The 13,991-nt window shown below is 36.8% G+C and overlaps 1 protein-coding gene across 2 annotated transcripts in view; it reads left to right on the top strand.

The window, feature by feature from the left end:
* ATAD2 (ATPase family AAA domain containing 2) overlaps positions 1 to 5,991 on the top strand; it is a 69,805-nt gene extending 63,814 nt beyond the window's left edge. For both annotated transcript variants that reach the window (XM_040494358.1, XM_040494359.1), the window contains exons 25-28: positions 1,530 to 1,925; positions 3,500 to 3,633; positions 4,482 to 4,610; positions 5,348 to 5,991. In XM_040494358.1, the coding sequence (XP_040350292.1) occupies positions 1,530 to 1,925; positions 3,500 to 3,633; positions 4,482 to 4,610; positions 5,348 to 5,392 (704 nt within the window). In that variant the 3' untranslated portion in view covers positions 5,393 to 5,991. The remainder of the gene's footprint in view (positions 1 to 1,529; positions 1,926 to 3,499; positions 3,634 to 4,481; positions 4,611 to 5,347) is intronic.
* Positions 5,992 to 13,991: the final 8,000 nt, after the last annotated feature.

Raw genomic sequence — 13,991 nt, 5'->3', positions numbered from 1 at the left:
GTGTGTGTGTGTGTGTGTGTGTGTGTGTGTGTGTGTGTGTGTGTGTAAATAGACGTGGAAAATGTCTTCTTTAAAACAACCCATTCTTAGCTATATACCCATCAGGAATGCATACATTATGTTCACCAAAATACATGTATAAGAATGTTCATGGAACTAGTATTCATAATAATCCAACACTGGGAGCAATCCAGATGTCCATCAACAATAGAATGGGGGTGTGCCTGGGTGGCTCAGTCCTTTGAGCGGCCTGGCTGACTCTTGATTTCAGCTCAGGTCATGATCTCTTGGTTTGCGGGTTGGAACCCCACACTGGGCTCTGTGCTGACAGTGTGGAGCCTGCTTGGGCTCTCTCTCTCTCTCCTCTCTCTCTGCCCCTTCCCCGCTTGCACTCTCTTTCAAAATAAATAAACATTTAAAATATATATAAAAAATTTAAAAAAAGCCACAATAGAATGGGAAATATCAATTATTGTACAACAGTGAGAATGACTAAACTTGAAGTGTGTGCCACAGTATGGATGCATCTCCCAAGCATAATAATATTTCAGTGTAGGTATCCTGCCTCTAGCCCAGACAGAATGTTTAATCTCTGTATATCTTTAGTTTCTTCAGCTGTAAAATGATGTTGATAATGGTCGCAAACCTGATCAGGTTAAAGTGGAATTTCAGTGAGTCAGTACACACATAAAGAGCTTGGAAGGTATTACTCAGCAATCAAAAAGAATGAAATCTTGCCATTTGCAACAACATGGATGGAACTGGAGGGTATTATGCTAAGCGAAATAAGTTCGAGAAAGACAATCTTATGATTTCACTCATATGTGGAATTTAAGAAACAAAACAGATGAACACAGGGGAAGAGAAGGAAAAATAAGATAAAAACAGCGAGGGAGGCAAACCATAAAAGACTCTTAAATACAGAGAACAAACTGAGGGTTGCTGGAGGGGTGTTGGTAGGGGGATGGGTTAAATGGGCAATGGGGATTAAGGAGGGCCCTTGTTGGGATGAGCACTGGGTGTTCTAGATAAGTGATGAATCATTAAATTCTGCTCCTGAAACCATTACTATACTATGTGTTAACTAACTTGGATTTAAATTAAAAAAAAACAAAAAAAAAAAAACCAGCTTGGAAGAGTTCCCACTATATGGTAGGCACTATAAGTATAGGCTATTTTTAGTCTTGCCCTCCCTTCCTCCAGTTCATTCTTCATACTCCTCCCACAATGATTTTTGTAATACAGTCATTGGACAATTCATATAATTGACCTTCTTAAAGTCATTCAAGATTTTAAAAAAATTATTCAGGGTAAAATCCAAACTCCTTAGGGTGACAGGTGATTGCCCTCTTTTGGCCTTCTTCTTACAGTGCTCTCTACCTTTGTTTCTGTGTTCCAATCATACAAGACTGTAGTGGCTTCTCAAGCTCTCTACCCTCTTATATATCAGGAGGTATTTTTTCCCCACTTACTTGGACTTTAGAAAATTGCTGAATGTTCTTCTATTCTTTTCTTTAAATTCTTTGAAGCTCAGTTGAAGAGGAAAATCCGCAAAAAGTCAAAGTGGTACTTAGGCACCATAACAAAACGAAGGAGGATTTCACAAGTGAAAGATGAGAGCCAAAATGTCACAGATGACAAAATTGAGAGTGATACAGAGGAAAATCAAGACACAAGTGTAGACCACAATGAGACTGGAAACACAGGAGAGTCCTCAGTGGAAGAAAATGAGAAACAGCAAAATGCCTCTGAAAGCAAAATAGAATTGGGGAATAATAACTCAAGTATTTGTGATACTGAGCATGAACTTGAAGAATCTGGGAAAACTACAGCATGCACAGAATTGAGGAAAGATAAAATTGTTTGCAACGGAGATGCTTCTGGCTCTCAGATAATAGATATTTCTGATGAAAATGAAGCTAAAGGTAAGGCTTTCTCAAGCAACTTACTAATTATAATTTTAAAAGATGTTTCACTCAAAGTTCTTAAATGACTGATTACCATTTCAGTTTATTCCTTTTCCTTTTCTTTCAGAATGCAGGTGTTAATTAGAAACAAATTAGCATTAACTTTACTTGCTATTTAGCTTGTAAATCACTGCTAAAACTATAGTGTGGCATCATATAGACCTGGAATTGAACCCCTAGTCCACTACTTAGTAGTTTGTGACCTTGGGCAAGGTCTTGTCCTATCAGTCTCAGTTTTCTCATCAGCAAAATTGGGGTGGATGGTAGTCAGGTAATGAAATACTTTGAGACTTGAATAAAAGAATTCATCTAAAGCATGTAGCAAAGTACTTGGCTACACAGTTTTTAAAAACTGGCAGGATACCCTCTTCTTTTTAAGCAAGAGAAGCAGTTTTCTGTGATCCTAGCTGAGTGGTGTAGAACATCACTCACCCCCATCATTCCTCTGCTTCTCTTAAAGGTTAAGTCCAAGATTATTTCTACTTATTGTAATGATCCTGCTCCCAAAGTTATTCATTTAGAATTGTCTTCTGTCTGAATCTTCTTGGATCTTTAGCAGTAGATTTGTTTGGGTTTTGGAAAAGCCAAACGTTATTTAGTCTTAAAAAGCAAAAAGAGGGGTAACAGAGTCAAAATTTATTTTGGTCAAAAACAAGTATTGATAATGTTAATGAGACTTTTTTTCCCCAGTGGCTTATAGGCTGTAGGGAAACCTTTTATCAAGCAATTCCTTGAAATGAGTTCTAGTGTGTTTGAGTAACCATAGCATAATGGACTAGGATATAGCCTTTCCAGTGTGGATATTTTAGGTGTTAGTCCTCTGGCTATATGAGGCAGTATGTTTTATGTGGATTCAGAGTTTTCTTTTTCTTTTATCATCTTTTTAAAAAGGATACTATTTAATGGGGTACAGGTACTTGTTTACATATCAGCAGATTTGGGTTCTTGTCCTAGCTCTTAACAACAATTAGGTATATTGACCTTAGAAAAGTCTCTTCACCTCTCTTGACCTCATTTTTCCTATCTATTAGTGAGTTGGTTATTCTAGGTTGGAGATAGGCAAACTTTTTCTATAAAGAGACAGATAGTAAATAGCCATACAGCCTCTGTCACAACTAGTCCACTCTGTTAGAAAAGTAACATTGACATACATATGTAAAATGGGCATGGTTGTGTTCTAATAAGATTTTATTTATAGCCATAGGGCAGATTAGGCCTATGGGTGGTAGTTTGCAATGCTTAGATTACTGAGGTCCCTTCCAGCTCTTAAAGTCTATGAATCTTGTATCTAAGTATAGAATAGTTCAACCTGTTGAGGATGCTTTGAAAAACTCAATTTGAGAAGTACTTCTCTCTCCCTTTTTTTTTTTTTTTGAGTGTGTAAATGGCAGTATCTTAATTTTACAGTAAAGCGAATCAACCAGAATCAGTGTCTGTATTTAGTAAATATGTCCTGCTAGGTAATCTGCCTAATATTTATGTTAAGCATTATAATGTCTGTGAACCAAATAATAGTTCATTTTTCATCCTAGAAATGTGCATTCTGCGAATGACTCGAGCTAGACGTTCCCAAGTAGAGCAACAGCAACTCATCAGTGTTGAAAAGGCTTTGGCAATTCTTTCCCAGCCTACACCCTCACTTGTTGTGGACCAGGAGCGATTAAAAGTATGTAAATTGAAATCGTAATGCTTTCATTGTGCAGATTAGTAACATAAGCCACCAAAAATGACTTGTAATAGTATATTTTATCAATTTGGCAATAAATAATGACCTTTTATGAAAGGATGAACTTGGTATGGAATAACTTTCATAAAAGCAGTAGTTAGAGATGGCTAGTGTATTGATATTGTAGTTCTTAACATATTTGTCTGCATTATTGATCCTATACATTGTTTTTATGGCCATCATCAGTGAGCATTTTAGTTGGTTTTTACTTAACTCTACTGGCATTTTTTTGGTTAACTGAGGGGTCATGGCATATTCTTGTAGGGCCAGACTTGAAGCATCACAGATATCCAGTGAGTCCATTCCAGTCATAAGAAAAAACATTGAGCAAATATGAAAAAGCCTTTTTATAAGAAAAAAAACTGAAGTAGTGAGGTAGTTCACCGTTTATGTGCTCTTTTTGTTGCACTTTATAAGGTACCTACAGTGCCATAAAATACCCTGCAAAAATGTTGCTTTTTTGCTTATTAATCTTTGAGATTTCTTTGACAGACTTTAGTTTGTCCGTAGAGATTTCTAGCTAAAGTTGCAATTGGACACCTCCTCAGCTACAGTTTTTAGGATGGGAGTTCCCCAGGGCAGAGACGACCAGGATTACAGAACGATGATGCTGAGTTAACTGTTGCTAACTGTCAGAGCCACTAGCAGTGTCACCACGTCTCACCAAATAGCTAGGTCTGCCCTCACTCTGGCTTATATGCTAAAAATTCCCCACATCTTCAAAAATATAGTATCTTGTCTCATGGAATTTATCTCTCATATATATAAACACTCGTGTTTTCTTTTAGAATCTTTTGAAGACTGTTGTTAAAAAAAGTCGAGAATACAATATTTTTCAGTTGGAGAATTTATATGCAGTAATCAGCCAATGTATTTATCAGCATCGCATGGACTATGACAAAACAGCACTTATTCAGGTAAACCAATCTATATAAGGAATTATAAGATGATAAGAATTCTTAAAGACCATTTTTTAATATGTGGATTATGGACTATTTCTAGACACAGACAAGTTCTGTGCTTTTTGAAATCTAGCACTTCACTAGTTTGTGTTTCTTCAAAAAACATTGCAACTATTGTATTAGAAGACTATGAAAAGTCTCTATTTTGTGTGTGTATTGATGAAGATATAAAGCTCTTTTAAAGATAAGACTTAAGATGGATCAATCTGTATGTCTTTACCTACTCTTTATAGTGAGCATTGGTACTAATTTTTAAAAATAGATATTGGATGATAATATAGTATACTATACACACTACTGGTACCTACTAATATAGCTACTAGTATATAATATACTCAGTAATTAGTATATCTACTAAGTATAACATGGTACCTAAATAGCATAATATGTATGTAACATTAGTACCTACAAAATATGAAATATTAATACCTAGAAATACACTAGTGCCTTGATTATAACTATTTGAACTTAACATAAGACGAATGCATCTCAGACTCATTTCAAAGGGATTTAAATGAAGTCCCATTGGTGATATCAGTTTGTGTGATAGTCCTAAATACTGAACTAAATTTCTATTTTCACTATCATATATGGGTTAATAATATTCTTGAGGTTGTTGACAAAATAGATGTAATGTTTCTTTAGCTTTTCATATTGAAAGTTACTATTTTTCCTTCTTACTCTTTATCTAGAAAATGGAGCAAGAGGTAGAAAACTTCAGTTGTTCCAGATCATGATGTCTTGGTATCAAATATTCTTTATATTCAGTTCCTATTTAATTCACCTTTGTTGTGTCCGTATAACTGGTGCGAGATGAAATCCTGCATCTTTAAGGAAAAGATTAAAATAGTAAATAAAAATATTTAAGCTTTCTTGGTATTTATGTACATGTGTAAGATAAATTACAGAGATAACTGATAAATATTGAAAGTTTGATTGAAAAAGGCACTGTAGTAATAGTAATTCTGTAGCATATGAAGTGTGGCCAACTCTTAATAAAAGTAATTTTGATAACTAATGTTTTATGGCACTTAAGAGTAATTAGTGACATTGATATTTTTTGTTTTGAGCACTTTTAAGTTTTTTCCTTCCTAAAAATAGTTTCTTGTATCAGACTAGAAACTTAATCATTGTGTCTTTGCCATTCTTTTTTTTTTTTAATTCCCATCTCTCGTTTTCCTTTACCTTTCTTTGCCCAGTTACTTAAAAGCCAGGATTCAAGTCATGATTTGTGGGAAGGTCCTTGAACAACTTCTGTACATGAATGTCAAAATTGATGCTTTTTAGATAAACATTTTTATAATTCTGATTTGGGTTAATAAAGATTTTAAATATTTTTGGTTTATTTTTATGATTATACACACAAATGTATTAATAATTACTTTGTTGAATATCTTTTTAATAGAACAAAAGTTTTATATTTGAAAACTCTTTATATCCTTCTAAGTTTGTGTTTAGGTTGTATTCTATAGATAGCTTTTATATACAATTATATAAAGATAAATATTATAAATTTTGTATTAATGATACCAAAAATACATTTCTTTCTTAAAGCAATAAAACTATTCACTACCATGCATATTCTTTTGTTTTGTTCTTTTAAAGAGACATTCTAGTTTGTAAAAATAGTTGGAAACTTCTTTAGAGGGGAATAGGAGATAATGATCTCATATGAGAGATTCTGAACTCTAAAACAGTTTCAGGGGCACCTGGGTGGTTCAGTTGGTTCAGCGTTCGACTCTTGATTTTGGCTCAGGTTATGATCTCATGGTTTGTGAGATCAAGCCTCGCATCAGGTTCTGCCCTGCCAGTGCAGACCGTGCTTGGGATATTGCAGACCCTCCTCCCTCCCTCTTTTTCTCTCTCTCTCTTTCTCTCTCCCTCCCCCAGCTTGCGTGCGGGCCCACGCACACGCACGCACACACATATTCTTGCTCTCTTTCTCTCAAAATAAACATTTTTTAAAAGGGGGGTCGGTGATGCCTGGGTGGCTCAGTCAGTTAAGCGTCCGGCTTTGGCTCAGGTCATGATCTCACAGTTTGGGAGTTCAAGCCCTGCATCGGGCTGTGCTGATAGCTCAGAGCCTGGAACCTGCTTCAGATTCTGTGTCTCCCTCTCTTTCTGCCCCCGCACCCCCCCACCCCCCCACCCCCATTTATGCTCTGTCTTTCTCTCTCTCCCAAGAATAAATGACCATTTAAAAAAAAATTTTTTTTTTTTAATGTTCATTTATTTTTGAGACAGAGAGAGACAGAGCATGAACGGGGAAGGGTCAGAGAGAGAGGGAGACACAGAATCCGAAACAGGCTCCAGGCTCTGAGCTGTCAGCACAGAGCCCAACGTGGGGCTCGAACTCATGGACCACGAGATCATGACCTGAGCCGAAGTTGGACGCTTAACCAACTGAGCCACCCAGGCGCCCCTAAAAAATTTTTTTTTAAATAAAAGTTTCAGAGGTGAGTTGCCTTTTGTTGATTTATCAGCATACTGTATTTAAATTAAGCCTTTTAAAACTCAGTAATTTAGATACCTTAATTAATAGATACTGTCTATATAATGCATAACACAATGCCAGTCACTGAAAAAATGTAAAGTAGCATATATTTCTGGACTTAAGTATACACACATACACATACACTCATTTTTATTAAAGCTTATTATAACTTACTCCAGATGCATCTTCTGTAACTCCAGATGCATCATTTTTTATGTATAGCTTCTGTAGTAAATTTTAAAGGTGAAAATTGCTTCTCAGACTTGCTTCTATTTCTTCATTATTTCAAAATATCCTAAAGATAATCCAGTGTAAACAAGTACAAAATCTATTACTGTGCATAGTTTAAAATGCTGTTCACACTGGAATGTTGATATGATCTTTGTACTTTAGCTACAAAGATGAACATACTTCCTGTCCTTTTCATGACACACTGTCTATGGACAGGGAAATAATTTGTCTATGTTTCCTATTCAGACTTTCAAAACCATGCTGAAATTGCAAGCCTAGGATGTTTTATCTTTTTTGTTTTGTTTTTGTTTTTTGTTTTCTGTGGGGTTTTTTTGCTTAAAAGTGCAATCAGTCTGTAGTAATTAGGGCAAAAAAAAGAAATAAAAGGCATCCAAATGGGAGAGGAAGAAGTAAAGCTATTCATAAATGGCATGATTTTGTATGTACAAAATTCTAAAGAACTCACAAAATATCTGTTAGAACTAATAAATTCTGCAAAGTGGCAGAATAGGTCAACATAAAAATCAGTTGTATTTTAATATACTAGCAATGAACAATCCGAAAAGAAAATTAAGAAAGCAATTCCATTTACAATAGCATCTGAGATAATAAAACACCTTGGAATAAATTTAACCAAGGAAGTACAGGACTTGTACACTTACAGTACAAAATTTTGATGAAAGAAATTGAATAAGACCTACATAAATGGAAAGACATCCTGTATTCAAGTATTGGAAGACTTAATGTCAAAATGGCAGTATTCACCAAAAGAATCTACAGATTCAGTTTAATACCTATCAAAATCCCAATGGTTTTTTGCAGAAATAGGAAAGTCAGTCCTATATTCATAATATAATTGCAAGGGACCCTGAATAGCCAAAACAATCTTGAAAAAAGAAGAGAAAGTTGGGAAACTCACACTTCCCAATTCCAAAACTTAACACAAAGTTATATACAAAACAGGTGATGCTAGCATACAGGATAGCTATAAGATCAATGGGATAGAATTGAGAGTCCAGAAATAAATCCATTAATCTATGGTCAATTGATTTTTGAAAATGATGTCTAAGACCATTCAATAGGGAAAGAATAGTCCCTTCAACAAATGGTGTGCCGGGAAAGCTGGATATCCACATGCAAAAGAATGAGTTTGGACGTCTACATCACACCATGTACAAAAATGAACACAAATGGATCAGAGACCTGAATTTAATAGCTAAAACATAAAACTCATAGAAGAAAACGAGGACAAATCTTTATGACCTTGAATTTGGCAATGATTTCTTAAATGTGGCAAAAAACACTAGCAACAAAAAGAAAATTAGATAAATCAGACTTCATCAAAATGAAAACCTTCATGTCTCTTGTACAAATACTATCATCTCAAAGGATTATTAAAGCTCACCAACCAAAAGACAATTCAGTAATAGATGGGGAAGTTTTTGATGACTTAACAAATTTGAACAGTGTCCTGGTCAAATATTTGGAAGATGCCCCTCTGCTGGAATTAGCCTGTTTTTCTCATGATTAGACTGGGATTACAGATTTGGGGGAGGAAGATCACAAAATTAAAGTGATTATATCAGGTTATATACTATCAATGTGATTTATGGCTGTTGATTGGCCTTGACCACCTGGCAGAAATCATGTTTCTCAGGTTTCTCCATTGTAAAGTAACTTCTTTCCCTTTCAGTACTGTACTCTGGAAGATCACTGTGCACAGCCCACTCATAAGGATTGGGGGCCTGTCTCCCCTTTTGCCTTTCTTAAAACTGATTTTTTCAGGGATCCCGATTGGTATGCACTGTAGGATCAGTTGATGTTATTTCAGATTTACTTGTCTTCTCCCTGCTACCCTCCCACCCACACATATACATTACTTCTTTGCAATTGAGAGATTGCCCCTAACTTTGTTAGGACCTGAGGAACGACCTCTTGCTGAGGGATACTGTGGGGATAAAAAATAACTCTATATTAGGACATAGAGGAAATGATAGCCATTTTGCCTCCTAATATCCATTCTCTCTGCTTATCACAATACCCAGAGCAATCTGTCCTGGGAGATTATGTTTGCTAACGCTGAAGCAAAATGTGGCCATGTGACCACATGAGATACAAAGGGAAGTGTGCACAATTTCTAGGAGAGCTGCTAGGAAGGGAGGGGGTACCCTGAGAACACTTCCTGGCCTGTGCTTCATTTTACCTGCTGCCTAGAATATATATATACATAAAATGGCTAGAACTCCAAAAGCTATCTTGGACCATGAGGTGACCTTAAAGATGGAACCCATGCCCTGCTTCATAAAAGTATAAGATGAAAGAACCTTGCTCATAATAACTTTAGGGGATTGCTATTCAAGTCCTTAACTACATCTGGACTTTTTTTTTTCCAATCTGGACTTCTTGAGAGAGAAATTCTTGTTTATCTTTTTTCTTTTCTTTCTTTCTTTTTTTTTTTTTTTTTTTTAGAGAGAGAAAAAATGTGAGTGGCAGAGAGAAAGAGAAACGGGACTCACCTGAAGTGGGGGCTCGTGTTTTTACTCAAAGTGGGGCTCACGTTTTTACCTGAAGTGGAGCTTGAGCTACCCAATGTGGGACTTGAACTCACGAACCGTGAGATCATGACCTGGGCCAAAGTCAGACACTTAACCAACTGAGCTACCCAGGTGCCCCAACCTTCTCATTTTCTGAGGAAAACTCATCCTGACTTTTTGTTTTATAATTATAGATCCAGAACTTACATAATGTTCATATTTGCCACTAAATAAGAATCAACTGACCTAATGACTGGTTAATGGATAAGGAAAGCAGGACATTAAGGAGCAAGATAGGAAGATAACAAAGCTGACAGAAAATAGAGGTCCTTGGGGGTTATAGAGAAGGGAAGCCCATACCTCAGACAAAGAGTAGGATGTAGCTAATAGCATCTAATTTTCAAAAAGATACAGAATCATCTTCATTATATTTTTAGAAGTTGCATCTGTTAGATTTATCCAGCTCCAAGGCTGTAAAAGAACAGATTTTTCACTTCAGTTTGCTAACAGTTAATTGTTCACATATTGGGCATTCTCATGAGATTGAAACCCATCTAACTAATGATTCTATCTTAGCTTTGCAACTGATGATAATAGTTCATCGGTACAATGACTGGAAAGACTGAAAGGAAGATTGTGGGGATTTTTCATTTTGTTTTTCACTAGCTCTAGAATATTTACATATTTAAAATAATATTCACATATTTAATATATTATGTTTATGCATACACTAGAATTCACATGTAATTAAATTGTATATGTATTTTAAAATTATGTTTATATATAAATACTGATGAGAGAGCAGTTACCAGTTAAAGTGTTGAATTAACAGATGGGTTTTCGGAAAACTGGACGGTGACATGCAGAAGAATGAAACTAGACCACTTTCTTACACCATACACAAAAGTAAATTCAAAATGGATGAAAGACCTGAATGTGAGACAGAAAACCATCAAAATCCTAGAGGAGAACACAGGCAGCAACATCTTTGACCTCAGCTAGAACAGCTTATTGCTAGACACATCACGGAGGGAAGGGAAACAAAAGCAAACATGAACTATTGGGACTTCATCAGATGAAAAGCTTCTGCACAACAAAGGAAACAACCAACAAAACTAAAAGGCAGCCTACGGAATGGGAGAAGATATTTGCAAATGGCCTATCTAGTAAACGGTTAGTATCCAAAATCTATAAAGAACTTATCAAACTCAACACCCAAAAATAATAAGCCCAGTTAAGAAATGGACAGAAGAGGAGCACCTGGGTGACCCATTTGGTTCAGTATCTGACTCTTGATTTTTGGTTTAAGTCATGATCCCAGGGTAGTGGGATCAATCCCCATGTCAAGCTCCGTGCTGAGCATGGAGCCTGCTTAAGATTCTCTCCCTCTACCCTCTCCCCTGCTTGCACTCTCTCAAAATAAAATAAAGTAAAATAAAATAAAATAAAAATCATTAAAAACAAAAAGAAATGGGCAAAAGACATGAATAGACACTTTTCTAACAGACACATGAAAAGATGTTCAACATCACTCATCATCAGGAAAATACAAATCAAAATCAGGAGATACCATCTCACACCTGTCAGAATGGCTAAAATTAATAACATGAAAAAACAATACATGTTGGTGAGGATGCAAAGAAAAGGGAACCCTCTTGCACTTGGTTGAATGCAAAGTGGTGCAGCCACTCTGGAGAACAATATGGAGGTTCCTCAAAAAACTAAAAATAGAACTACCCTATGACCCAGCAAATGCCCTATTAGGTATTTACCCAAAGGATACAAAAATACAGATTTGAAAGGCTACATTCACCCCAATGTTTATAGCAGCACTGTCAAAAATAGCCAAATTATGGAAAGAGCCCAAATGTCCATTGACTGATAAATGGATAAATTAGATGTGGTAGATATATATATATATATATATATATATATATATATATATATATATATATCTACCACATCTAATACACATATACACACACACATACATACATACATATACACACATACACACAATGGATATTACTCGGCCATCAAAAAGAATGAAATCTTGGGGCGCCTGGGTGGCGCAGTCGGTTAAGCGTCCGACTTCAGCCAGGTCACGATCTCGCGGTCCGTGACAGGTCACGATCTCGCGGTCCATGAGTTCGAGCCCCGCGTCAGGCTCTGGGCTGATGGCTCAGAGCCTGGAGCCTGTTTCCGATTCTGTATCTCCCTCTCTCTCTGCCCCTCCCCCGTTCATGCTCTGTCTCTCTCTATCCCAAAAATAAATTTTAAAAAAACGTTGAAAAAAAAATTTTTTTTTTAATTAAAAAAAAAAAAAAAGAATGAAATCTTGCCACTTGCAATGACGGATGGAGCTAGAATATATTATGCTAAGTGAAATAAGTCAATCAAAGACAAATACCATATGATTTCACTTATGTGGAATTTAAGAAAACAGATGAACGTATGGAAGGGAGGGGGAAGAAAAGAGGGAAACAAACAACGCTCTTAATGATAGAGAACACACTGAGGGCTGATGGAGGGAGGTGGGTGGGAGATGGAGTAAATGGGTGGTGGGTATTAAGGAGGGCACTTGTGATGAGCATTGAGTGTTGTAAGTGTTGAGTCACTGAATTCTACTCCTGAAACCAATATTGCACTATATGTTAACTAAAATTTAAATTTAAAAAACAGATGGTTTTTACTGGTTAAGATTCTTTTGATTGCAAGCAACAGAAATTCTCTTTGGCTAACTTTAGCAAAAAGGCATATATTTTCGCGGTGCCTGGGTAGCTCAGTTAGTTAAGCATCTGACTCTTGATTTCAGCTTAGGTCATGATCTCCGTTTGTGAGTTCAAGCCCTACATCGGGCTCTGCACTGACAGTGTGGAGAAGGTTTAGGATTGTCCCTCTCCCCTCTTTCTCTGCCCCTACCCTGCTTGCTCTCTCCCTCAAAATAAATAACTAAACTAAACTAAACTAAAAAAAAAAAAGGCATGTATTTTTGAAAAGATTAAGTTACCTCATGGATGGTCTTAACCAAGTCAGTGGAGAGAACCAGGGCTGTTCCAAGCTCTTGCAGGAGTTTTTAAAATAGTTGCTATTAATATAATTCAACAAAGACACCCACGCTTATTGATTCCACTTTAATGTGTTTTTTAAATTTATTTTTGAGAGAGCGCAAGTGGGGGAGGGGCGGAGACAGGGAGACAGAGGATCTGATGCGGGCTCTGCGCTGATGGCAGTGAACCTGATATGGGGCTCAAACTCACAATCCATGAGATCATGACCTGAGCCAGACGGACGCTCAATCGACTGAGCCACCCAGGTGCCCCTCATTGATTCCATTTTGGATTTCACAGTTCCCCCCACCAAAGAATTGGATTGGTCTTAATGTTCCCCCTAACTATGGCCAGAAGCCAGGGTCACATAATTTGGACATTGTTAAAGAAAATCGCCATTACAAGGAAGTGCCAACCCAGAAGCCACGCCAAGAGGCTGTCGTAAAGCTTAACAAAGTCACAATTTACTGACATAATTTCTAATGTGCATTTGAGCCAGTTAATACATATGGTTAACTCTCACCTTGTATGTATTTTTTTTTTTTTTAACATTTATTTATTTTTTTGGGGACAGAGAGAGACAGAGCATGAACGGGGGAGGGGCAGAGAGAGAGGGAGACACAGAATCGGAAACAGGCTCCAGGCTCTGAGCCATCAGCCCAGAGCCCGACGCGGGGCTCGAACTCACGGACTGCGAGATCGTGACCTGGCTGAAGTCGGACGCTCAACCGACTGCGCCACCCAGGCGCCCCAACACCTTGTATGTAATGTACATGCAGTATTTTATTTAATCCTTAGAATGACCTTAGGAGGTATATTCTATGTTATTTTCATTTTACAAGTTTAATGGGTAGATAGGTAATTTATTCAATTTCACACATTAGTGGCAAAAGCAGGATTCTATGAAGTGTGTATGGTTGAAACCTATGTTCTTAACTACCTCCCCTAAACAGACACTGTGGTGCCCTACGCCTATGTTCTTGGCATTCAACATTCTGGCATGTGCCATTGGCAACCTCCTGCAAAC

The sequence above is a fragment of the Herpailurus yagouaroundi genome, unplaced genomic scaffold (genome assembly GCF_014898765.1).
Source record: "Herpailurus yagouaroundi ecotype Mexico unplaced genomic scaffold, PumYag 186, whole genome shotgun sequence".
Lineage (NCBI taxonomy): Eukaryota > Metazoa > Chordata > Mammalia > Carnivora > Felidae > Herpailurus > Herpailurus yagouaroundi.
Note: the sequence above shows the minus strand (reverse complement) of the source record. Positions and strands in the feature narration are given on the sequence as shown.